This window comes from Manis javanica, chromosome X, assembly GCF_040802235.1.
Source record: "Manis javanica isolate MJ-LG chromosome X, MJ_LKY, whole genome shotgun sequence".
NCBI classification, from domain to species: Eukaryota; Metazoa; Chordata; class Mammalia; order Pholidota; family Manidae; genus Manis; species Manis javanica.
This window is the reverse complement of record NC_133174.1, coordinates 40,661,175-40,688,226: the sequence shown is the minus strand read 5'-3', so window position 1 is coordinate 40,688,226 and position 27,052 is coordinate 40,661,175. Positions and strand designations below refer to the sequence as shown.

The 27,052-nt window shown below is 45.2% G+C and overlaps 1 protein-coding gene across 3 annotated transcripts in view; it reads right to left on the bottom strand.

The window, feature by feature from the left end:
- Window positions 1–26,344, bottom strand: part of LOC140847430 (uncharacterized) — a 37,657-nt gene extending 11,313 nt beyond the window's left edge. The window contains exon 1 of one of the 3 annotated variants that reach the window (XR_012127421.1): window positions 57–26,344. Coding sequence is in view for 1 of the 3 variants with exons in the window: in XM_073227734.1 (XP_073083835.1) it covers window positions 3,035–3,844 (810 nt within the window). In the remaining 2 variants the exon portion in view is untranslated. The remainder of the gene's footprint in view (window positions 1–56) is intronic. The other 2 variants (XR_012127422.1, XM_073227734.1) reach the window with 2 other exon arrangements.
- Window positions 26,345–27,052: the final 708 nt, after the last annotated feature.

The window sequence follows — 27,052 nt, the reverse complement described above, 5'->3', positions numbered from 1 at the left end:
CTTCGGTGAAGTCTATTTCCCAGTTCCTCCCTGGAGCCCTTCCCCTTTCCCGGTACCTGCCGGGTGCAGCCCTCTTGGGGCTGGTCTTAGCATTGCACAGCTACCGCATTCTTTTGTGATCTGACGAGCTGCCTCATTTTGGTGGGGAAACACCAACTGCGCAGACTGAAAAAGGCTGAGCAGCTTTTTCCAGCCTAGATGGGTGGACTTATGCAGATTAGCAAGCATGTACTGTCCTAATGCTTCTGGCAGGATCAACCTACCTTCTTGGTCTCTACTCCAGTTTCCCTCTTCAGACACTTCTCCTGATACTTGTTTCCTAATCCACTCAAGATCCTGGGGGGAATACTCAGGTTTGGGTGGCAAGGCGGGCAGTTCAGGTATGGGTATTTTGAGGGCTGCAAGTACAAGGGAGTCCAAGAGGGCTGCCCTCTTAGCTTCTGCATCAGCATGACTATTGCTGATGGCCTCAGGTGTCTTCCTTGATTGGTGGCCCAGTATATGTATAACTGCTACCGCTTTGGGTTTTTCGACAGTAGGTAGTAGTCTTTGGACTTCTTGCAGATTCCTCAGTCCCTTCCCTTCCATGGAACAGAATCTTCTTTCTCGTTAGATGGCACCGTGGACATGGACAGTGCCAAAGGCATATCTGCTATCTGTATAAATGTTGGCCCGCTTGCCTTCTACTCTTTCCAGGACCTCAGCAAGAGCAATAAGTTTCGCCTTCTGTGCTGAGGTGCCAGGGGGCAGAGCTGCGCTCCAGACAACTTCCCCTTCATGGGTTACTACTGCTGCTGCTGCTCTCCTGACCCTCTCCTGCACAAAGCTGCTCCCATCCGTATACCAATTTAGCTCACAGTTTGGTAACGGTGTGTCTTTCAGGACTGCTTGCACGTGGATAATTTTGGAAAGGATGTCTCTACAGTCGTGGGTGGGGGTCAACAGATCTGGGTCCGGCAGAAGGGTGGCAGGATTTAGGGTTACCGGGTAAGAGAAGGCGATTCATGGAGAATCTAGTAAGAGCCCTTGGTAGTGGGTGAGTCTTGCATTCGTCATCCATTTTCCTGGAGGATGCCTGAGGATCCCCTCTACGGCATGTGGGGCTGTTACTCTCAGGTTCTGGCCAAAAGTCCGCTTGTCTGCCTCCTTTACCAGTAGAGCGATAGCTGCTAGGATACGCAGACAAGGTGGCCACCCGGAGGCCACTGGGTCTAGCTGCTTGGACAAATAGGCCACAGGTCTTTTCCACGGGCCCAGCTGCTGAGCCAGGACTCCTTTAGCCACTCCCTTCTTTTCATCTATAAACAGGATAAAGGGTTTTTCTGGGTCTGGCAGAGATAGGGCGGGGGCCCGGAGGAGAGCTTCTTTTAGTCTGTCAAAAGCCTCTTGTTGTTCCTGAGTCCATTGCCAGCCCGGCCCTTCTTTGGTCGCCTCATATAGCGGTCAGGCTATTTCTGCGTACCCTGGAATCCAGAGCCTGCAAAACCCGGCTGAGCCAAGAAATTCCCTCACTCCCCGGGGTGAGGAAGGGACAGGGATAGTCAGGATAGTTTGTTTCATGGCCTGTGTTAGCCACCTGGCCCCATTAGATATTTTGTACCCCAAGTAGACCACTGACCTCTGACAGATGTGGGCTTTCTTGGTGCTGGCTCGATATGCCAGTTCGCCCAGTTCAGCCAGCAAGTTCCCGTGGCTTCTTCACACTCCTCATGGGTTTCCGTGGCCAGCAACAGGTCATCCACATACTGCAGCAGTGTCACACGGGGGTGGCTCCTGCGAAAGGGCTCCAGGTCCTAGCTTAGGGCTTCATTGAATAAGGTGGGAGAGTTCTTGAAGCCCTGTGGTAGTCTAGTCCAGGTAAGCTGCCCTTTTCTCCCCCCTCCCCCGGCTCTTGCCACTCAAAGGCAAACAAAGGCTGACTAACTTCAGAGAGTGGGATATTAAAGAAGGCGTCTTTCAGGTCCAGAATAGTATACCACACATGCGTAGGTGGCAGGTGGCTGAGTAGGGTGTAAGGGTTGGGCACTGTAGGATGGATGTCTTCTACCCTCTCATTGACCTTTCGCAAGTCCTGCACCGGTCTGTGATCTCTACTGCCAGGCTTCCTCACTGGAAGCTGGGGCATATTCCATGCAGATTGGCAGGTTTTAAGGATTCCTGTCTCCAACAGTCTATGGATATGGGGTGCTATCCCTTTCCTAGCCTCTTCCGGCATTGGATATTGCCAGAGCCGGATGGGTAGAGCCGTGGCTTTGAGTTGAACAACGACCGGGGATAGATGTTTAGCGAGACCAATTCCTCCGGTCTCAGCCCATGTGGAAAGGAACCTCTGCAACCAAGAGTCCATTTCTCCCTGGCTCCCCTTTTGTTGATCCGCCTGTAACAGACGATGTTCATCGGCCAGGGACAGAGTTAACACATGCGCTGGTTGTAGGGGCTGACCTTCTTTGTCCAAGATTTTTATCCCTTCGCGTTCAAAATGAATGCGCTCCCCAACCTTGGTTAGTAAGTCTCTACCTAACAACGGTGTGGGGCTCTCAGGTATGACCAGAAATGAGTGAGAGACCTGATTCCTTCCTAGGTCCACTTTTCTGCTAGTGGTCCAGCACATTTCTTGGACCCTGTTGCTCCCTGGACTATACTTGTGTGTCCTGGGTTCAGGGGACCATGGGCATGGTTGAGAACTGAATATTGTGCCCCAGTATCTACCATGAACCCAATGGGTGTCCCCTCCATGCACAGGGTTACCCAGGACTCGGGGAGGGGTGCCGAGCCCCGTCCCCATCAATCCTCCTCTCCTAGATGCAGGGTTTTAACGGGGTTCCCTCCTCCTTGTTCCCTCCATTGGGGGCACTCCCTCTTCCAATGTCCATATCTCTTACACAGGGTGCATTGATCTCGTCCTAGTCGGGATTGGCGGGGTCCTGTTCCTCGAGGCGGCCTAGGGCCCTCCTTCACCCCGGCCAGGAATATCCTGGCCATCTCCTCCCTCTGCTTCTTGTTCTCCCTCTTCTGAAATTCTCTGTCTTCCTTCCTATTTTTCTCCTGCATTACCCATTTCTTTCCTCAGCCTTTCCTCTCTATCCTCCAGAGTTTCCCTAGCATTGAAGACCTTCTCCGCCTGCTGCAGCAGTTCCCTAATAGAGATCTCCCCCAGGTCCTCCCGCTTGTGGAGTTTCCTCTGGATATCCGGGGCTGCCTGGTTGATGAATGAGAGGACTACAGCTGATCTATGTTCCTCTGCTTCAGGGTTTATGGGGGTATACTGCCTGTAAGCATCAAACAGCCTTTCCAGATACACAGCTGGGCTTTCCATTTCCCCCTGAACAATAGCTTTTACCTTAGCCAGGTTAGTGGGCCGTCTGGCGGCCGCCCGGAGACCGGTCATCAGAGTCTGGCGGTAGACCCGGTGACGCTCCCTACCTTCTGCAGTCCCGAAGTCCCAATCCGGGCTCGTAAGTGGGAACGCCTCGTCGATGATGGGCTGGAGGGTAGTGGGTTTTCCATTCTCTCCAAGGACATTTCTCCTGGCCTCATTGAGGATACGCTCTCGCTCTTCCGTCGGGAAGAGAGTGCAGAGCAATTGCTGGCAGTTGTCCCATGTGGGACGATGGGTAAACATAATGGACTCCACCAGACCTATAAGACACTTGGGGTCCTCTGAGAAGGGAGGGTTCTGAGTCCTCCAATTATAGAGGTCACTAGATGAAAAGGGCCAGTATTGATATTGTTGAGTGATGCCTGTACCGATGGCACACACAGGCAGAACCGGCACTGCTCCTTCTGAGGTGGAGGAGGGAGCCTCCCCTTCTTGTTCCCTGGCCCCCCGAGGCCTTAACTGCATTCCTCCTGCTCTACCTGGTGCCCAGCGTGGGGCCAGGGCGGGGAAGTGTGGGGAAGCTCTTTCAGGCCTCCTGCCTTCCTCTGCTGAAGAGTCTGGGGAAGCTGCGGCCGCCTGGTTCCTGCTGGGTTCCCCAGCCTCATTTTCTATCCTCCCGGCAGCTTCACCCCTCTCCTCCGCATACGAGGGTGGCTGCTCAATCGGCAGAAGGGGGTAAAGAGAACTGTCAGGGAGGACAGGCGGCACAGTCGGGTTTTTGGCCCTGTGATTAGGGGACTATAAATCTTCCTGGGTAACTAGGACGGAGGCTCTTGGTGGGTCGGTGTGAGGTTTCTCCACCAAAAAGGGCCTCAGCCAGGAAGGGGGATTCTTAGCCAAATTTTCCCAAACAAGGATATAGGGAAGTTGGTCAGGGTGGCCCTCAGGGTTTGGCCGGGAGATAACAGCTTTGACCTTGTCAATAAGGTCCATGGAAAGAGACCCCTGGGTCGGCCAGCCTACTCCAAAGGAAGGCCACTCGGCCGAGCAAAAAGCATCGAGCCTACCTTTCTCGATGTTAAAACCCATATTCAGGGCCTGTTTCCTAACCTTCGGAAAGTGGGAAGGATCAGACCTTTAGGAGTAGCCTGAGTCTGGCCCATAGTGAAAAATACGAGGAAGACAAGGCTAAAAGGTAGAGATGCCACTCTAACAAGATGACTGGTGTATGTGCTTGTGAACGGGTGCCTGTTGTTGCAGTTTTTCTTCTGCGGGGTATGCGAATTTATCTGGGATTCACGGCTGTGACCCCCTTATCCTGTCACAGGAGTCTTCTAGCGGCGGGCACCCTAATGGCTCTTAATTGCCCGACCCGTGCCCGCGGGGAATGATTTAGTGGCAGAGAGGAGGAACGGAAAGAACAGGGAAGCTTAGAACAGGGAGACTTAAAATAAAAAGCGCAGAAAGAAATATAAACCAAAACCAAAACACAATAAAACAATCAATGATAACACTAAGCACACACACCACATCTGATCGCACTCGTTCGGACTGGTCCTTCTTTCACTCTGGTGCTCACCACACTCACCACTTTTAGGATCCTCAAAAACTCTCGTGATTCTCCCGAAAGGCGTCCACTCGTACTGCCGCAGGGTGACGAGCTCGATCCCTTCCTCCTCGGGCGCCAGGTTCCTGCTGATCGGACTTGCTTTCCTAAGGCCGAGTCACTCGGACCCTAGGGCCAGGATTAGTCACCTGGACTTCACCCAGGGTCACTAACCCGGGGGCCGGGACTACCAACCCGGACTTTCTCACTCGGGGTCACTAACCCGAGACCATACACGGGATGGCGACTCCCACTTTATAATGGATTTATGCAGACACGAGGGGGTGACCCTCGAATTACACCGCCCTGTCCAGACAATTAGACCTTGCCTCCAGCCGTCCTTTGTTCTCAGGGAAGCCGCACGGATCCCGGACGAGCCCCCAAATGTTAGGGTCAGACACATGGACACGGAGATGAAAATCCAAGCAAAGTCTTTATTCAGCCAGCAAGCTGGGGTTGACAGCACCTCCCCCGACATGCAGGCCGAGTCCGAGCTGCCGACCCCCAAGCAACTTCAGGTATGGTTTATATGGGATTTCTACAGTCATTGCACCAGAGCCTGCACATTACCCCAACCAATGAATTTGAAACACATTCTATACTTTGGCCAATAAAATTGGAACAGGGACACACCAGGTGCCTGACCTTTTCACAAGCATTCCTATGTGACTTATCACGAGTTTCGACCCCAGGGGGGTCGTTTACTTCTAGGTATATAACTTAGGGCAGGGTCCAGGAATGTTAGCCTCACGTAGTTTCTATGAAAACTGGGTGGCTCAGCCCTGTTCCCTGCATTCCTCTACAGGCTTTGCTGCCCCCTTTACTTACTTGATGAGGGCTGAGCTCGTCTGACGTGCTCACCCCTCCCTCCAGTGCCTCCAGCCTTAGAGATACTAATTTTACACAATCTGTTCCAAAAATAGAAAAGGACGGAGCACTTCCCAAACTCATCTTATGAAGCTACTATTACCTTGACACCAAAGCAAAACAAAGACAGCACAAAAACTAGAAAATTACAGACCACTATCCCTCAAGAACATAGACACAAAAACCTCAACAAAATATTAGCAAACCAAGTTCAGCAATGTATAAAAAGAAATATACACCAAGACCAAGTGGGATTTATTCTAAGTACACAAGTCTCATTCAACATTTGAAAACCAATCAATTTGTTCCGTCATATCAACAGGCTAAAGAAGACAAATCATGTTGTTGCGGGACCACTGTGTATTTTTCTCGGTCCTTGTCCGTGCTGTGACAAAAAATTGAAGAGCAGAGACACAGTAGTGAAGCAGAGTAAAAGTTTTATTTAAAGTTACTTAAAGAGAGAAAGAGTATGGCCACTTCAGCAAGGAGAGGCACCCTGAAAGGTGTGGAGAGAGAAAGTTTAAAATTAAAAGTTTACACACTTAGACCTCAGAGAGAGGAGTGCCCAGAAAAGTTGGGGGTTCCCCTTTTAAGGAGTCTTTAGGAATGTGACTAAGGGTTGGGGGTGCAGACTTGTTAAGTGGTCTTTGAATACTTAGAATGACCTTAACACAAGGAATTTCCTGCTTTGATTTCTCCCTGGGATTCCAGTGTCTTGGTCTGGGAGCTGATCAAATAGGCTGCCTGCCCAGCCCCTAAGGTGGGCTGAGCTATTGTCTTACAATTTTTACTTCCTGGGTATTAAAATACAATCTTTAAGATGGAATCCTTCCTGCCTTTTAGTGTGTTGTTTAAGGCTGGGCCTGAATGCTAAATTAGTTGCCTAGGTTACAAACTACTTAATTAGGGCCAGAAGGAGAAAAAGACAGCATAATAGGTAAAGAAAGTAAGCTGGGTCTGCATGATTAACACAATAAAGACACGGACAATGCTGAGGTACCTTCCTTTACCTGGGAAATATTCAAACATTCCAGGTCAAGTTGGTCTTGGCTTTTTGAGGCTTAATTGATTATTTTGGGTCGTTTTTAGTGGACTTTATGGCCTTTTTCTTTTTCCACCCCTCTCATATCTATTTTCCTGCCTAACAATGTGATCATATCAATTTACACAGTAAAAGCATTTGACAAAATCCAACACTGAAAGTCTCCTCAAATCAGGAATAGATGGGCATTACCTCAAGTTGATAAAGAGCATCTACAAGAATACTTTAGCAAACATCATACTTAATGGTGACAGACTGAATCTGTGATTACTCACTGAAGCAATTTGATGATGGCCGTTTTAAATTCCTTGACAGGTAATTCCAACTTACGATTTTTCTCAGTGCTGTTGTCTGTCGATTGTCTCTTCTCTACTTGTGGATTTTACTGGTTCTTGGTATGACGTTACTTTTGTAATTGTATACAGAGCACTGTGGATATTATATTATGATAATCTTTTCAGGGGTGGGGGAGTATTGTAAGATTTAACTTTATTTTTTTAACTTTTTAAAAAAGTCACTAGTCCCTCTGTTGAAGCATGGCAGGAAGAGGTTGGAAGGGTGTGTACCCTCAGCTTCCCTCTGGGCCTTTCCTAGGCCAGCCCAGCAAAGGTGGAGCTCTTAGTCACACCACCTCAAGTAGGTGGCCGGGATGGAAACTCATCATCCCCTGGGTCTGCTGACACTTTCCCAGGAAAATTAGGACACAGATTGGCACCATCTCTTTATCTCTGTGTGGGGGTATAAGAAGCTTGCATGCCTGCTGTACCTTGCTGGCACCAGAGGTAACAGGAATGTGGAATCTTGATTAGACCTGTCTCTTACTGCCTTGTCTAGTCTGCTGATGGTGGATGGGTGCTGGGACTCAGTTCACCTTCTCCTGCTGAGTGGTGGGGTGGAATATCAGCTCCATGCTCCCCTGAGAAAAGGTTGGGGCGGGGGATGCACTTTGGCTTGAGTAGGGCTGGTATTATCTAAAAGATCTGCTGCTGTTAGGCCACCCGTTTTCTGAAAGCTTTAGCTAAGGGGAGCAGGCTTTCCTTCTAGCTTTTTTTTTTTTTTTTTGGTTGTTGCTCTGTGACTGTTGGCACTTCCAGATTGGAGGTTTGTGGAGCCCCTTGTCCAGGATTTATTGGCTGCAATAAGGAAGCTGAGGAAATTCACGGCTGTGTTGTTCCTTAAGTCCTGAAGTCCCGAGGAAGTCTGTCTTATTTCCAACTTTCAGAGTCTTCCTATGTTCCTTTGTTCATTGTGTTAGGTACAGGAGTTTTCAGCTGTAAGACAAATGGGGCTACTCCATCTTGGCCAGAACTGGAAGTCCTGTTATTATTTATTCTGGTGCTCAAATTGCCCATATTTTTTTAACTGAATCTTTCTGCTATGTCCCCATCATTTCTGAGCACTGCCTCACTTTCTGGCACAAGATGTTCTAAGGTTATCTTGTACTTTCTCTGCTCCAGCTCTAGAATTAGCTGTTTCTCCAAAGAGCCCTGTATCTCTTAGCAGAGAATGGAATTTAGAAACCACTCACAATGGGGGCTGGCAAATACCCATGAGGCTCCACCACTCAGCCTTTCCTGATATCAAGTGTGTGGAGACAAGGTTAGATATGCCTCTGATCGCAGTAAATGCTCCTCTTGCAGCACCTGAGGCCCCCATCAGGCTCTCCAGTCCAATCACCCTGGCATTGGTCCCTAAGAAGGTATGGGTTTGGCTTTGGGGATGACCTTGCACTTTGCCAACTGCAGATCCAGCTGGAGGGTTCCGGAAAGATCAAAAGGCTGAACCAATGACGCCTTAGTTTGCTCAGGGGTGGGGATAGGTTACATGATAGGCAAGGAGCCTGCTCGCAGGATTGCTGCGTTCCCCATTTCATCGGGGCAGTCAGGCGCTTCCATTCTGCCAAGTCACTGCTGGCTGTTGGGCCTCAAGGGGTCTGGTTTGGAATGGCCAAGAATCCCTGCCCAGGATCTGCTCTCGCCCTGGGCGCCTTGTCGCCCCTCCAGCATCTCCCCCTCTCTCGTCCCCTCCGCAGTCTTTCTTTCCCAGCCTCTCCGGTCCCCATCAACATCTCATCCAGCTGTTTCTGTTCTGCAGCTCCCCTTTCAGGGTCTCGCCCTGCCCTCCATAATTCCCCGCCCTTGGAGCCTTTGGACCTCTCCTTGGTGTCTCCTGAGCTGCAGAGACAGCGCGGGGTCGCGCCTGGCTACCCAGCCAGGGAGGTGCCGTTTGGGCACTTAAGCCTTTGGCTACAGGGGTGTGACTTGGGGACTGCAGAGGTCTGCGGGACCGTGTTAGTCCTCATCCCCTAGTTAATAACCAAGAGAGTGTTGAGAGCTTACTAAGCGCCCTCCACCAAGTAGGCAGCAGATACAAAACCTGCCCTTTAAGATCTCATGAAGTCTCGTATAATTACCCGCGTTTTCTTTTTATTCAAGCTTTATTGGGGGTATAATTGGTATACAAACAAATTACACATATTTAATGTACACATATTGATGGATTTGGACATATGCATTCAATCATGTTACCATCACTACAAGCAAGATACTTAACATAGCCGTCACCTCCAAAAATTGTCTTGTGTTCTTTTCTGTGTTTTTTTTTCACTTTTAGTAATAACAGGAGATTTATCCTCAGTACATTTGAAAGTGTACAATACTCTACTGTTAATGATTCATAGTATATACAGTTCCCTGTATATTGGTACTTTATACAGAACATCTCTAAAACTTAGTCCCTTTGCATAAACTCAACCTTTGTAACCATTATGCAACAATTCCCCACTTGCCCTCCCCTTGGCCCCTGGCAACCACCATTCTAATCTCTGCTTCTATGAGTTCGACCTTTTTTTTTTTAGATTCCACATGTAAATTTGACCATACAGTGTCTGTCTTTCTCTGTCTGACTTATTTCACTTCGCATAATGCCCTCCAGTTCACCCATGTTGTCACAAATGGCAGGATTTTCTTCTTTTCATAGGCTGAATAATATTCCATTGTGTGTATATACCACATTTTACTTATCCAGTCATCTGTTGATAGATGCTTAGGTTTCCATAACTTGACTATTGTGAACAACGCTGCAGGGAATGTGGGAGTGCAGATATCTTTTCCTGATCCTGATTTCAATTCTTTTGGATAAATGCCCAGAAGTGGTATTGCTGTATCATATGGTAGCTCTATTTTTAATTATTTGAGGAACTGCCATACTGTTTTTCATAGTGGCTGCATCATTCTACTCTCCCACCAACAGTGTACAAGGGTTCCAATTTCTCTACATTCTCACCAACACTTATCTTTTGGGGTTTTTTGATAATAGTCATCCTGACAGGTGTGAGGTGATAACTCGCTATGGTTTTGATTTGCATTTCCCTGATGATTAGCGATATTGAGCATCTTTTCATGTGCCTGTTGGCCATTTGTCTATCCTTGGAGAAATGGCTAGTCAAGTCCTTTGCTTATTTTTATATCAGGTTATTTGGGGTTTTTTGCTACTGAGTTGTAGGAAATCCTTATATATTTTGGATATTAACCGCTTCTTGCACAGGTGGTTTGCAAATATTTTCTCCCATTCCGTAAGTTGCCTTTTCACTCTGTTGATTATTTCCTTTGTTGTTCAGAAGCTGTTTAGTTTTATGTAGTTCTGCTTGTCTACTTTTGTATTTGTTTCCTGTACTTTTGGTGTCAAACCTAAGAAATCATTGCCAACACCAATGTCAGGGGAGTTCTCTATTTTCTTTGAACAGTTTTACAGTTTCAGGTTTAAGTCTTTAATCCATTTTGAGTTGATTTTTGTGTATGGTGTGAGATAGGAGTCCAGTTTCATTCTTTTGCCAGTGTCAATTACTTCAAAATGAGGGAGTCGGCTCAAGGATTTGGCCAAAGTCCTGCAGTTCCTGGCAAAGCCTGGATCAGGAGAGCTGCCCACCAGGCAGTCTGGGTGTGCAGAGGGTCCCTGATGTGAGCATCCAATATGGAGTTGCTTATATCAGGCTTGCCTGCTTTCACATTAACTGCTTCTGTAAACATACCCCACCTAAAAGGGGTGCTGGTGAACACCCAAACCACATTATACCACATGTGGACTGTCCCCTCTTATCTCCGACTCTTGGATGGATGACTGGGCTATATAAGGGACAGACACAGAGCTCCTGTGACAAGCTTGTCCCAGAGGTCCCTGACACCAGACCACAGACATGTGCTCCAAGGCTTGCTCCTGCTCATCTGGCTGCACTCCTGCTCCACCATGGATTTGTCACTCCTCTGGAACTGTTTCCACTGCATCCCCTTCCCCATGGGAAAGATGACAGGCTGATTGGGACAGTCTGGACCCAAACCATTCATCATGACTGGTATGAGATGTATTGATCCATGATGTGGGTGATCTTCAGATATGTGTGATCACCGCTTTGAGTGTTGTGTGAAAGGGAAGTGCAAAATCAACCGAGTGATCCTTGCAAACTGAAGGGTGTTAAGTTCATTACTCCACCACCCTGCTGATCCATGCTTTCTGACCTGCTCACGCCAGTCCCCTGAAACAGAGGCAAGTGGTTCTTGCAGGCTAGGTGGGGATAGGATGGGGGAAGACTGGAAGGAGCAAAGCCTGGCATTGTGGGTCCCTGGGCCCTCCTGGAAGGCCCATGGCAAAATATCTGAGGACCCTGGGGCTGCCAGGGCTGGGGTTCCCAAGGGGCTGACTCCACTGAAGGAGTCTACCACACATCTCCCTGGATGTCTGCCTGCGGGGAGCCCATTCCAAGGAACAGACTCACCTCACACAGTGCTGTTTTTCTGCATTCCTTTGTTTTTTGTTTTTGTTTTTAACACTTAATAATTGTGTGTGAATCCCCAAACTTAGACTATTTCCAGTTTTAAATTTAAACTTAATGTAAATGATGTTAGTGTATGTGTTTTTTATTCCTCTCCACATATTTCCTGGAAATTACTCCTTGCTTGGTTTCAATGAAGTTTTAACACTCCATAGGTTGTATTATTCATTTTTTAATGATATGTTTGTTTAACATTTTTAAATTGAGTGTAGAAGAATCAAATGGTTCTTTCCTATATAGTTTGTGCGTTTGTATCTAGGTTAAGGAATGTTTTTCTATCCAAAGTTTATAACGGTATTTTCCCTTGCAACTTCCACTCTAATTTGTGAAATATGAAGTAGGAATCTGGTCATATTTCCCCTTCATATGGATACCTGATTGTCCCAGCTGTTATTAAAATAGCCATCCTTTCCACAGTTATCTGCTGTCCTCCTCTGCCATAAGTCAAATAGGTCTAGACACTCCTGTTTCTGGGCACTCTTCTTTGTTTGGGATGTTTGTATCTCCTTTCAACAATAGCACACTGCCTTGGCTACTACATGTTTACAATAAATCTTGAAATCTTGTGGGCAATTTCTCTCATCCCATAGTTTTTTTAAGACTGCCGTAGGCTATTATACTTCCAAACAAACTTTAAAGTCTGTTTGTGAAGTTCCTCAGGAACCTTTTTAAAGATATTGCCTGAAATTGCCTTGAATTTAAAATTAATTTGGTGAGATTCAACGCTTATTGATATTGATTCTTCCCATGGTTGAATGTGGTCTAACTCCATTTTTTTAGGTCTCCTTTATGGACTGAGGTGTGTCCCTGCAAAATTCATATGTCTAAGTCCTAACCCTCAGTACCTCAGACTGTGGACTTTTTTGGAGATAGGGTCTTTAGAGAAGTAATAAAGTGTAACTGAGGGCGTTAGCGTGGCCCTAGTCACACATGATGTCCTTATAAAAGGGTATCTTTATAAAAGGGGAGATTTTGATACACAGACATGCACACAGGGAGAACACCATGTGAAGATAAATCTAGAAATCAGGTTGATGCCTCCACAGACCAAGGAACCCACATGGCTAGCAAGCCACCAGGAGCTGGGCAAGAGGCAGAAACAGATTTGCCCTCACAGCCTGCAGAAGGAGCCTACCCTACTACCGCCTGGACTTTGGATTTCTGTCCTCCAGACCAGAGACAATACATGTCTGTTGAGAAGCCACCCAGTTTGGGTCTTTCTCACAGCAACCCTAGGACACAGTTGCACACTTCTATTTTGGATCCCTCTCCTATTCACTCCCAACACTGCTGCCTGGGGAATCAAATCTGAAGACAGTCTCACAGCATTCTCCTACTAAAAGCCATTTCACTAGCTCTTCCTCATTTCCAAAACATGGTCTAAACTCCTTCAGGTAGAGTTCAAGGTCATTCATATTCTGACTCCTCTTAGCCCCAGCTGCCAGCTCTTTGAAGTGCTCCTGCTCTCCTGCCTCCACCCTATAAGAGCTGCTGGTGGGCTCTTCACCACCTCCTGCTCTTTGTGCCTCTGGGCCTTTATTCCTACTATCCTTTCTGTCTGAATTCCTCCATGTTTTCTTCTATTGGTTGGTTCTTATTTGTTCAGTGCTCAGCTCTGGTATTTTCTTTGAGGGAAAAGTGCTCTCCTTCCCCATGCCTGATGCAAATCCCTATCTTATTATACAGTATTTAAATGATCCTACTCTCCCATGAAGAATGTCGCCTGAAGAGGAAGGCCTCTGGTCACTCCACCTCTATGCTGTACTGGCACCACACAGTTCCTTCATGACACAAAAGAGGGACTCATTAAAAGCTGATCTAATAGAAGCAAAAAAAAAAAGACAATGTCAGTAGATACCCCAAAGATAAAGTGTAAAGGCAATGAAAAGCTGTGGGAAAACGTTCATCTTACTAGCAAAAAAGAAATTTCAATGAACACAACCAGAAAAAATCATTTTCAAATATCAAAGTAGCATTCATTAGAAATAATGATACTCAGAGCTGAAGATGGGGTATAATGCAGATTGGCAGTATAAAACAACTCACTTGGAGCATGAATATTCTCTTGGCAGCTGAATAAGAAACCTTAAGGAGGGTTATGCCCGGGGGCCCAGTAATCCTTCTGTGGCCAGAGGGAAAAATGGGAAAAACAGGAAAATATTTGCACAGGAAAGTGATTCACTCCCACTCTTTACTGAAACATTAGTGTCCCTGTCTTAGCCTGGCCCTGAGCTACCCTGACACCAGGCCTCATATACAGAGAAACTGAGCTGTTCCCTCCCTGTGATTCTGAGAGCCAGAGGGCAGAGCCCTGGAAGGCAGGTACAGGTACAGACCTGAGCCCTGTGACAAGATGAGCCTGACCTGGGGGTGAAGGAGTAGAGCTCAGGGTGACTGTTGCTGAGCTGCTGGTGTGGAGAGGGCCTGTCTTGTCTGCAGGCCAAGAAAAGAGCCCCTGGAATGGGAGTCAGACCAAATATTACCTCAGCCTTCCCCTCAGAGAAAATGTTACCTCAGCCTTTTCTGTTGGACAGTAGGTCAGGGAATAAATGTGGGGGTGGGGGGAACCTTCCCTTTGGTTGTGGGGAGCAGAGTAGGGAAGAACCCAGGAGAGAGACCCAGGATGAAGCAGCTTGTGTTGCCACACTGCCCCAATCTCACTAGTGAGAGTGAGGCAGGGGCCCCAAGTACCGGCCTGCCGGGCTGTGGTGGCTGTGCTCTCTTGTTGCATGGTTTGGAGGGCCCAGAGCCAGTGACAATGGAGAACTTACTGGCAGAGGTGGCGGGTCTCCTCCAAGCCATGCTGGGTTATAAACTCTGGGTATAGCAGTGTCAGAAGCTTCCTGTCCTCCCCTTCCAGCCTGGGCAATCTGCTGAACTATGGGAGAAGGAAGCGACCACTTTATGGGGACTCTCCTCCTTGCAGAGACACCTGGCTTCCAGGAGTTAGGATCTCCAAGTGAGCAGGGGCTGACTTTGGTGACTTAGTTCTGCAGCTCCCCTAGACAAGACCAGGCTCTTCCCATGAACTTCTCACCCATCATCTCCTCAGACAGGGCCACAGAAGCACGAGGCACTAACCCCATCAGACTGTAATCAGGAGGACAGATCTACTGGACCGCCAGCTCCCTGAGGACAGGATTGTTCTTTTTGCCAGAGTGCTTCTGGAACAAGTCATGGTGGCCTGCATGAAGTGGACACTGAGTACACAATGCTAAAGAAATGTCTCTGGGATCCATACCCTCACCCTTGAACATCCCCTCGTGCATTGTAAGCCATACTTTGAGAGTGGAAGGTGCCCTAGACTGGAAGGGGGGGATTATGGCAGATGTCAGACCATCTCTGGTACTCCCTGCTCTTACACTTCACTGAAGGGATGCTAAGGTCCTTGAAAGTGCATAGGGCCTGTGTTCTGACAGAACCCATCCCAGGGGGAGGAAGGGCAGGAACCTAGCACTTACCTGACACCTACTGTAGGCCAGGCACCATGCTGGCTGGTTTTCTCTAGCCTACCTCATTTCAAGGTCACAAGAAGCTTGCAAGGGGTGCATATGTCTCCACCTCCCCACTCTTCCTGCCTTAATTCAAGTCTTCAGCCACCTCACTTGGATTATGATTTTAATTTCCTAAACTGTTCTCTTTGCTTCCAGACTTTTATTTTTCTCTACGGATGAAGTTACAACATTTCAAAGTTAATTCAGACACATCAATGGCCGCAAAGAACACCAACAAGTGACAGGCATGGTACCTAAACCTGAATCAAAGGCCATGAGGGAGCTTGTGAGTGCCTGTCAGCCCCTGACCCTCGGTATTGCTGTTCCTTCCTCCCCTACACCTGCCATCACCTTTGAGATTGATTAAACAAGTGCAGAAAACAAAGTCACTTTTAAGTAACTTGAGCTCCACCTCATTACCAAGAAGTCAGTCAGGTTATGAGGAAAAGCAGAAACTAGAGATGCCAACCTGGCCTGCTCCATCTGCAGCCCCACTGTCACCCAGGTCCTGGGGCAGCAGAAAGGACAGGAAGACAGTCTCCATTTGGCAGTACTAGGAAGCCAGAGACAGTGGGTCACTGACCAGATGAGACCCCTAAACCAACAGGCAGAACTCTGGGTAGTTACCAGCCTCTTCTGGGGGAAGAACTCTTTAAAGAAGAACACCAACTTGATTCACAAATGACTTGGGCCAAATACTTTTGCAGAAATCCTAACAAATGACTCAGATTCCTGGAGACTGCAATATTTAAAAATTGTCATTGGGTTGCAACGAAGGGAAAATTTGTTGAACACCAGTCCTCTAAAAGCAGAAAGATCATCTTTGTCTACTTCTTGAGGTACTGAGATCAGTCGAAGACCAGTCCTAACCTGTGCTTCTGATCTTGATCCTCCTCTGAGATGCCCCCTCCACACTGCCAGTGGTCAACCTGCTCAACACAAGCCTGGCACACTCCTTCTACTGTGCAGCTTGTCCTCCACTCCAGCTACTGCCCACCTTGCCTACCTCCCCTGCTCTGGAGAACCCTTGGGCTGTGGGAGCTGAGGCTGGGGGCCACCGTGCATCTCCTTCCTTTGCCAAGAGAGTCCAGACTTTCTTTGTCTAATTGGAAAAATCCCTGCTTACTGCTCACAGCTTAGTTCTGAGGTGACTTCTTGGCAGCAGCTTTTCCAGCCTCCTCCAGGCCAGTTCTTCCCAGCTTCTCCACACATGCTCCCTGACTGTACTTGGCTGTCATACCATCTTCCTTCCTTCCTCTCATCAAGTTCTTATACCCCTAAGTATCCCTACTGCCTGGGAACTCTACACATACATGGTGAATGTGTGGATAGAAGAATAAATGGGGAAATGTGTGTAGTGTAAGGTTGGAGGCACTGGGGGGAGGGGTGAGCACGTGGGACACTGATGAGGCACCAAAGTCCCCGGCTGCTGCCCCCTCCCAACCTGAAAAATGTGCCTTAGGCTAGCCAATCCTCGCGCCGCTGTAAATCTAAGCTCTGCCTCCCCCTACCTTCTTTAAAAACTTGCTGCCTGCCCTGCTGAGTGTGACTTCCCCAGCCTGTGATAACCAGACTGGAGAATATCACCTGAGAATTGTGCTCAAATAAATGCCTGACCCTTTGTTGCCTCTCGTCACCTGCTTATTTCAGTTAGAATTTATCTTACATGTAGATCCTGAGACTCTGTGAGGTCGGGTCTGTAAGATAAATTCTAGCTGGAATAACCAGGCAAAGAGAGGCAACAAAGGGCCAGGTAATTTATTTAAATACCCCCGGGTGAGGTTCTGTGGCCTTATTGTCAGAGGCCAGAGAAGTCACGCCCAGTTAGGGAGGTGAGGTGCTTATAAGGGATTAGGAGGGGGAGGAGTGGGCAAGCTATCCTAAGGGGTGTTGAGAGGTATGATTGGCTGAAGGTGACATAATAGTCAACTAGAAACTTTTTTCTTTCCAAGAGGGAGGAGGCTGACATCCAGGTCTTAGTTGGCACATCAGGATGGAATTCAGGGAGAGCTTTCCCCTTTCCATATACAGCATGGACTTTGGGGTCTGGTCTGTTCTCCCCCTATGATATCTCTCTGTTCTGTTTGCATGTCCTTGTTTTTCTTTTCTCCAGCCTAACATTCCAGCCTTTTGGTCATAATGGGTGATGACTCAATCTGGCTACTTCTGGCTGACAAGGGGAGTCATGGGGGTTTGAGGCTGGTATTAGGCTGAAGGTGGGGATTCAGTGGGAAGAGGTGCGTAACGGTGAAGTAATATCTGGTTGGTGGTGACTCGAGTCATCTGGGTTAGCTGCTGTTGGAGGAACCTGAGGACACAAGGGGCAACTAATAGTAAACTACAAACTGTTATTAAGGGGCCCAGTAGGGGCATTAGCCAGGCCATTATAGGGAACTAGAATTCTGGATTGAGTTTACATCTCAATGACTAGTATTAGGATTTAGTATAGATAAGACTGCATTATTGAAACAATACTTTTCTCTAAAATCACCCTTATTTTTATTAGAAGTAGTTAGATTAAGAAAATAATTAACAGTTGGCTTGATTATTTGCATAAGTGCAGCAAGAAGAGCAATTGATTACATGGGCTCTTTTAAATATGCTTTGCTGGAACTTTTTGTAAGGAATTTCAGATTGAACTTTTAAGGGCTTCTTGAGGCTAGAAAGCCAAGCCAGACTTGCCATCAGGTTGTGCCTGCAGTACCTGTAGATTTGGGTGAATTCTTCTCTTCTTGAGGTTCCTGCACCTGCCAGGAAGTGACCTTCTTTACCCACCTGGTAAGGCTGCTGGGAACTCTGTAAGCAAGGTACCAGGCCAGTTTTTTTAAGGGGCTTTGTTGGCTTCATAAAGCCAATCTTAGTTCCTTAAAGCTGTCTGTTCATATCTGAGTTTACACACGTGTCTCTCAGGTATGACGTTCCAGTCAAAGCCTTGGTAGCATAACCAGTGTTTTTAATTGGTTCTCTTACAAGGAAAGCAGGTTCTTATTGAACTTATGCAAATAAACATACTGCCATTAAATATAAAAATAGTCACTGAGAGTTTTTAAATTCTGGAGGGATCAGGTAGAGAGAAAGATAAAATTTCAATTCTGCTTATAAAGGTATTGTCATTCATGAAACTGTTGTCAGCTTAAGAGAAAAAGCTTAAAACACTTTATCAGCAACATCTGAAACAAAATCATCTTCTTTAGCTTCTTAATCTTATGTAACTAATACCTGTTCTGCTGAAATCTAGTTCTTTACTAGCTTAAGAGTAATAAAACAGTGACTGTAAATAATAAAAGACTTACAAATGACAATGGTTAAAGATCTGATGAGAGCTTACTGTAAGACAGTTGACATAAGGAAATTCTGATATTTCTGTAATACAAAACATTCAGTAACAAAGTTTAGCATTATTCTTTTTGACAGTGCTTCCTAGGTAATTAAGTAGATAATTATATATCAGATAAATAAGCTAAATTAGCCAAATATTTTCTCCAATGAGAAAAAGTTTTTCTGACATGTTCCAGGGGCCCTCTGGAAAATATCAGAGTTAACTAGAGGTAAAAGCACTTTTTTGAATTTGATTTTGGGAAGTTGTTAAAAGTTTTAAGGCACTTGCTTAAATAGGACTATAGGTTGCTATGAAGCAACACTTATCTAATTAACTAGAATGACAACAAAGTACTTCAAAGGCAAATAAAGGTTACACAGTTGTTATCAAAGTTTAGCTTTTAGTCTTCTTAATATTAAGATCTCATTTTCTTAAAGACTGACAACTCACTGAGACTTTAAGCATAAGAAACTGCTTTGATAAAACAATTAGAAGAACTTTCTGCAATTTTTCAATATTAAGAGCTAACAGTTAAGAAAACTTTGTCTTTTTAACTGAAAACAAAATTCTAATTTTGCTGTGTACTTGATACTGAGACTCATTTGCTTTAATTTTATATAGCATGACCATATTAAATTCTTCTACAAACTTTTTACAACTTTCTTTTATCAAAAGACATTTTTTAGTATGCAGAAATGTTTTCCTTACTACTTTAAGTAGTTTTGATCAGAACTTAAAACTATTACTGTAACCTTCAGTGAACACTGAAAAATAGGCTACTGTAAACTGTTACACTAGGATTCTTCAGATTGATACATTTATGAACGTATATTATCATTTTTGGAAATGTGCTTTATAGCACAATTTCTTATTAGGCACAAAATATGTCTATATAATTTAGCAAACTTTAAGAATTTTGGTTACTACAAAAATTCTCAGGCTGTTTGCATACATTAATACAGTATTATTATTAAGATATTTATTTGCTAGGCTTGTTTACTTATTTTTAGCAACTATGCTAGATTACTTACAAAGCTTTTACTGAATGTTAGACAAAGCTAAGCTTTTAAGCATTTTATTCTTAAAAGATTTAGCAGATAACATTGACTTAAATGACCTTAGGTAAACTTAGGCAGCTGATAACAACAAGGACATGCCCGCCTCAGCTAAACTCAAATTTGCATTAATGTTTAACATTTTTTACTAGATTCTCTGGAAGTTCCAGAATGCTCAATCTTCACAAGCGCTTGTTTTTAAATAAAATATTTTTCATTTATACACTTAGACACACAAACGTACAAACTGAGATACAATGACTACGGTCAGCAACACTTTTTTCATAAAAACATATACACAGATAGACAAACCAATACAAAGACTTAAGTTACTGATATCTAATTGCCATCTCTCTTCTCAGCTTCTTGTCTGTGGCTTCTGGAACTAGAGGGTGGGAGGGGAGTGTTCTGGTGGGGGAAGAGGGAGGTGAAGGTGGAAGGAGAGGGGGAGGGGGTGGTGCTGTTGGATTCCCCTGAGGAAGGCGCCGCCCCAAATCACTCACCAAAGACGTTTCTTGATGCAACAAGCAAGAGGAATTTATTCGGAAGCCAACTAGTTGGGGTCCAAGTCAGCCTGTTGCAGCAGGTCTCAACGAGGACCCTGAGTACTTACAACTAAGTGGTTATATAGGATTTTCTGAGGCATTTAGCCCTAGAGATTTACCATGGTTACAGATTATGTTGTAGTAACAAGATAACAATACTACATAGCAAGATAACAATACTACAAAGGCAGTAATTTTTCAAACCTACGATTTCTGAGTTGGTGCCACGTCCTGGGGGTGTAGCAAGGTAGGGTCAGCTTTTATGTTTAACTAACCGAAAGGTTAGCGCTGCCAGTAGTCATGATTGATTAACTTGTTTTTCCAGAGGAGTTACCTGGTTTCAGTTGTTCCCTCTGAGTCATATATCAGAATGGCTTTTTGGGCTTCAAGATGGCTACTCTTAGGCTAACTTATTTCTCAGGGAGGTTGGGGTCCTACATTCCCCACTTCTTTTTCTGAACATTCTAATCATGGAATGTTGGTTTCTTCTTGATGTGTGAGGGTATGATACTGTTGTCTCAGCATTAGCACCTGCACAGCACTTACTCTTTCTCTAATAAAGGTTATTACTCGATTTAAAATGCAGGGACCTAAGGTGAGGAGCAATATAAAAATAAGCAGGGGTCCTGTCAAGGTGGATATTAGAGTTGTAAGCCATGGGGATCTAGAGAACCAGGATTCAAACAGGCTCTGGTTAGCTTCTCGTTCTCGCTTTCGCTGATCTAATCTTTCTCTCAGTTTAGACATTGAGTCTCTTACTACTCCAGTATGGTCTGCATAGAAGCAACATTCTTCTTTTTGAGCTGCACACAATCTACTTTCTTTTAGAAATAGTAAATCTAACCCTCGTCTATTTTGCAGCACTACTTCAGAGAGAGAGGTTAGGGACTTTTCAAGTTTAGAAATAGACTGTTCTATAGTTCTCAAATCTTCATCGATAGCTATTCTTAGTCCTTCGTAATGTTGGTTTCCTTGTATAATTGCAGCTGCCCCTGGTCCTACTCCGGCTGCGACTCCTACTCTTAGTAATACAGCTAGAGTGAGTGAGACTGGCTCTCTTTTATACTTTAGTTTAGGTTCTAATTCTGCCACGAATGATAAGTCATCATGATACATTAGTCTGGGTACTAACTGGACCATGATACAGAAATCACGGGAGGAGTTGAAGGCAGAAGTAGAGACACATGGGGTCACTCCAGTGTTACAAGCCCACCATCTCTTGGGAGGAGGGATTAAATACCTGTTTTTACCAGGGAAGGCTATGGGTATGGTCTCATTCTTTCTTCTACAGATAGAGACTCTAGCTGCTGCTAGGAAAAGGGGCGATGACCGCTCTGGCTGCTTCGTGCTGAGAAGGGGGCGCAGTAAAGGGTGCAGCTAGGTCTCCATCACTGGTCAGTTGAGAGGGCTTCAGAAGGCTGGCGCTTCTATTCTGGGTTTCATTTTTATTACTATTTGCAGTTTTGTGGCTTCTAGGCAAGATAAAACAAATTGTGTTATTAGGTTATGTAGCAACATCTGGAGTTGGATTTTTTATTCTGGAAGGAGGCTACATTATTGAAACGATACTTCTCTCTAAAATCACTCTCATTTTTACTAGAAGTAACTAGGTTAAGAAAATAATTAACAGCTGGCTTGATTATTTGCACAGGTGCAGCAAGAAGAGCAATTGATTACACAGGCTCTTTTAAATATGCTTTGCTGGAACTTTTTGTAAGGAATTTCAGATTGAACTTTTAAAGGCCTCTTGAGGCCAGACAGCCAAGCCAGACTTGCCATCAGGCTTTACCTGCAGTACCTGTAGATTTGGATGAATTCTTCTCTTCTCGAGGTCTCTGCACCTGCCAGGAAGTGACCTTCTTTACTCACCTGGTAAGGCTGCTGGGAACTCTGTAAGCAAGGTACTAGGCCAGTTCTTCCAAGGGGCTTTGTTGGCTTTATAAAGTCAATCTTAGTTCTTTAAAGTTGTTCACATCTGAGTCTATGCACATGTCTCTCAGGTACGACATTCCAGTCAAAGCCCTGGTAGTATAACCAGTGTTCTTAAGTAGTCTTCTCACAAGGAAAGCAGATTCTTATTGAACTCGTGCAAATAAACATACTGCCATGGAATACAAAAACAGTCACTGAAAGTTTTTAAACTCTGGAGGGATCAAGTAGAGAGAAGGATGTTTCAATTCTGCTCATAAAGATAGTCATTTACTAAACTGTTGTCAGTTTAAGAGAACAAGGTTAAAACATTTTACCAGCAACATTTGAAACAAAAAGACACAAAATCATTTTCTTTAGTTTATGTAATCTTATGTAACTAATACCTGTTCTGCTGAAATCTAGTTCTTTACCAGTTTAGGGATAATACTATAAATGACAAAAGACTTACAAATGACAATGGTTAAAGATCTGATGAGAGCTTACTGTAAAACAGTTGACATAAGGAAATTCTGATATTTCTGTAATACAAAACATTTAGTAACAAAGTTTAGCATCATTCTCTTTGACAGTGCTTTCCTGGTAAATAAATATATATATATCAGATAAATAAGCCAAATTAGTCAAATATTTTCTCTAGTGAGAAAAAATTCTTCTGACATGTTCCAGGGGCCCTCTGGAAAATATCAGAGTTAACTAGAGGTAAAAGCACCTTTTTGCATTTAATTTTTTTAGAACTATCATTACACATTTATTGTCTATATACTCAGCACAGTAAACAAGATATCTTAAAAAGTGGGGCAGCAGGGGAGATTGCTGCTGTCAATTTTTAAAGACAACATACAGAAAGTCAAACTAATTCTAGGTTACTAAGCATTCTTGAGAGAATGGTAGCAGATGGTAGATTCTTCTGCTTTCATCTTCAGGAGGGGAAAAAAGCTACAATAAGAATTCATATTTAGCTGAAAGAACTGTCTAAACTCAAGGCAGAGTATAATATCACCAGGCATACAAAAGACTTGTTAGAGATACATACAAAGAATGAATATGGCTATAGTCAAATTCAACTTAAAAGTTAATAAGAACATAACTCAGCATAAGTGTCTAAGACCAGATACAAAAAAGCAGAGAAAGTGCTTAAGTTTACAGGTCTTCCCTGAAAGCTTCAAGAATGTTTTACTCTTTAATAGTAGATATAAGCTGCTATGCAAATTCTATTAAAAGCTCTAAGATTATTTGCATTAAAAAATATGGAGAGTCCCCCATGTTTTTTTTAAAAACATACAGCATATAAATTAAACAAGAAGACCTGGTGGTTCTCAAAAAATCTATTACAACTTTTCTCAAAAGTGGTCACACGTTCGTCTATCTAAACCTTTACAGTGAAACCTGTTTTTCTGGGAGAAACATAATCTTGTCCAGATTCTACAGTTTAATAAATTTTGGTTTGTTAACTAAGTGCATTTAATCAGCTGAAAAAAGCTTTGTTACTATTCTGCTTAGGAATTCAATTTTTCAGGCCATGCAATCATTTTTAATAACAAAATATTTCAAAGGCAAATAAAGGTTATACAGTTGTTAACAAACTTTAGCTTTTAGTCTCTTTAACATTACGATTTCATGGCAACTCACTGAGACTTTAAGCATGAGAAACTGCTGTGATCTTTCAACATTAAGAGCAGACTAACAGTTAAAGAAAACTGTTTAACTGGAAATGAGATTTTAATTTTGCTGTGCACTTGATATCAAGACTCACTTGCTTTAATTTCACTAGGCACGACTATATCTGTAAGAATATAGTAATTTATTCTTCATTTGCCCCATGGTCCCAAGCACATAAGCCGGTGAGAATTATGCCTGGGCTTGCCTGCGGCTTGACTGGGTTTATCTCCCTAACCCTTTCCCCAAAGCAACAGGCTGAGCGGATCTTCTACAACAAAAGGCACCACGCTGTTTTCTCTCTTTGTCTCTCTTTAAATAAATAGCTGTACTTTAGAACAAAGTTACTTTCTTTTATCACAAAACACATTCTACAATTTCTGCAACCATGAGCTTCACAGCACAATCTCCCAGCAAACACAGAGCACATCTTCTCAACTTAACAAAACTCTAAGGCTTTAAGTTACTACAAAGATTCTCAGGCTGCAGGTAGGCATACACACTGCAACACACAATTAAAAAGGTGTTCACTTGCCACACTTATCCAGTTCACTTACCTGCAACAACTATGCTAGCCTACTCACAAGACCCCCACTGAACACTAGACAAAGCCAAGCTTCTAAGCATTCTATTCTTAAAAGATTTAGCAGATAACATGACTCAAATGACTCTAGGTAAACTCAGGCAGCCGACAACTACCAGGACATGCCCGCCTCAGGCAAACTCAAATTAGCATTAATGCTTAACACTTTTTTATCAGGTTTTCTGGAAGTTTTAGAACACTCAATTTTCACAAGCGCTTGTCTTTAAATCAATTTCATTAATACCATCCGGAGGTAGAAAGATATATTCATTTACACACTTAGGGGGTTGTCTGAGTCTGTCCCATTGTCAGTATAACAATTATTAGGCACATGAAAGACACAAAAAACAGAGACACACACAGATTAGACACACAGCGGCCGCTTTTTGTTTTTTCTCAGATTTTCAAACAGAAACCGAAAGGAATCAGAGGGTTGATATTCCTGGCACCTGAAAATCAACCCTATCTCATCAGATTCACCTTGCCAGAAAAACAGACGGGAGGCTACCAGGCGTCCCTGGCCTCCCAACCTCCCCGAGGCGTCCCCCAGGGTTGCAGCCTGCGGTGCTCCTAGTACGTCTACCGACCGCAGTCTCGACCCCTTTACGGGATCGGGACAGCTGCCAGACAGTGGGTACCCCTTTTCAGAATTCTGACCGGTCTCACTGAAAAACAGAAGACAGAACACAGACAACTCAAGGCGCCACTAATCTTACCTCTTCCTCCAAGAGCGACTTCGGGAGTGAAGCGGGGTGAACGCATGATCCCGGACGAGCCCCCAAATGTTGGATTCCCCTGAGGAAGGCGCCGCCCCAAATCACTCACCAAAGACGTTTCTTGATGCAACAAGCAAGAGGAATTTATTCGGAAGCCAACTAGTTGGGGTCCAAGTCAGCCTGTCGCAGCAGGTCTCAACGAGGACCCTGAGTACTTACAACTAAGTGGTTATATAGGATTTTCTGAGGCATTTAGCCCTAGAGATTTACCATGGTTACAGATTATGTTGTAGTAACAAGATAACAATACTACATAGCAAGATAACAATACTACAAAGGCAGTAATTTTTCAAACCTACGATTTCTGAGTTGGTGCCACGTCCTGGGGGTGTAGCAAGGTAGGGTCAGCTTTTATGTTTAACTAACCGAAAGGTTAGCGCTGCCAGCAGTCATGATTGATTAACTTGTTTTTCCAGAGGAGTTACCTGGTTTCAGTTGTTCCCTCTGAGTCATATATCAGAATGGCTTTTTGGGCTTCAAGATGGCTACTCTTAGGCTAACTTATTTCTCAGGGAGGTTGGGGTCCTACAGTGCAGCCACCGGAAGAGGAGAGTAGGACAACGGCATGGTTGAGAATGCAGGACTTTAAGATGGAGGCGACACGTGGGAAGACAAAGGACTTAGAGATGGTGGTGGAGAGACGGGGAGGGGATTGCGAGCTGAGGGAGGTGGGCGACTGAGGTTTTCTGATGGATCTGAAAAGGAAGGACTGAGCAGAGTAAGAGGCTGACAATCTTTAACTGGAGATCAGGCCAGGAGAACTTGAGTTATAGAACACTTAACATAAAGGTCTTGACGGGAGTGCAAAGTCCAAAAAGCCTGCACATATGGGATTTCATTCTACTTTCCGCTCCGGTGGCAATAATTAGTTAAGTCAGTGAGGAGGCTAAAATCAAAAGTTCCCTCGGGGGGCCAGCGAGATTGGTTGTCCAAGGAATACTGAGGCCCAGCCTCAGAGCAAAGGAAGACTAACTTCCATTTGCAGACTTCCCGGGACAAACAGAATAGCCAGATTAGAAATGAGACACCACAGCGGGGTCTGAGCCTCTGCTTTCATGGGCTGGTTTCCCATGTCTGTGTTCACTTCCCAAAAAAAATCCTGCTGAGAGGAGCGCGCCCAGCGTCCCAAGCGCACCAAGTCAGGGGAGACGGCCTGGGAGCCTGGGTGAGGGACATCTCCCCCACCGCAGGGCCAGGGAGGGGTGAGTATCCCGGATACTCACAACGGATGGGCTGAATGCCCGGACCTGGATGTAGCTACGATTTCAGATGGACCAGGTGAAAGGGAGTTAGGAAGGGAAGCAGACCAGGGAAACTGAGGGACTCACCGGAAAATAGTCCACGCGGTGGAGAGCAGGCTGAGGTCCCGGGTCAGGGAAGGAGGGGGCGGGGCCACCGGTGGCTGGTTGTGCCCCGCGCTCACACTCCTCCCGGGCTTCGGCACCATATGTAAGACAAATTCTAGCCGGAATAAGCAGGCAAAGAGAGGCAACAAAGGACCAGGTAATTTATTTAAATACCCCCAGGTGAGGTTCTGTGGCCTTATTGTCAGAGGCCAGAGATGTCACACCCAGTTAGGGAGGTGGGGTGCTTATAAGGGATTAGGAGGGGGAGGAGTGGGCAAGCTATCCTAAGGGGTGTTGAGAGGTATGATTGGCTAAAGGTGACATAATAGTCAACTAGAAACTATTTTCTTTCCAAGAGGGAGGAGGCTGACATCCAGGTCTTAGTTGGCACATCAGGATGGTATTCAGGGAGAGCTGTCCCCTTTCCATATATGGCACGGACTTTGGGGTCTGGTCTGTTCTCCCCCTATGGCATCTCTCTGTTTTGTTTGCATGTCCTTGTTTTTCCTTTCTCCAGCCTAACAGGGTCATGTGTTTAAGCTCCAAGATCTAAGCTGTATGAGTGAATCAGTCTCTGGGCTGGAATCACTGGGCTCTACTGTTTGTTAGTCACATCCTCTCCCCCTGTGTTCTCTTCCAGTCTGCCTGGTGAACTAGTTCTGCTTGGGAGGTCTGTGCGGTCCC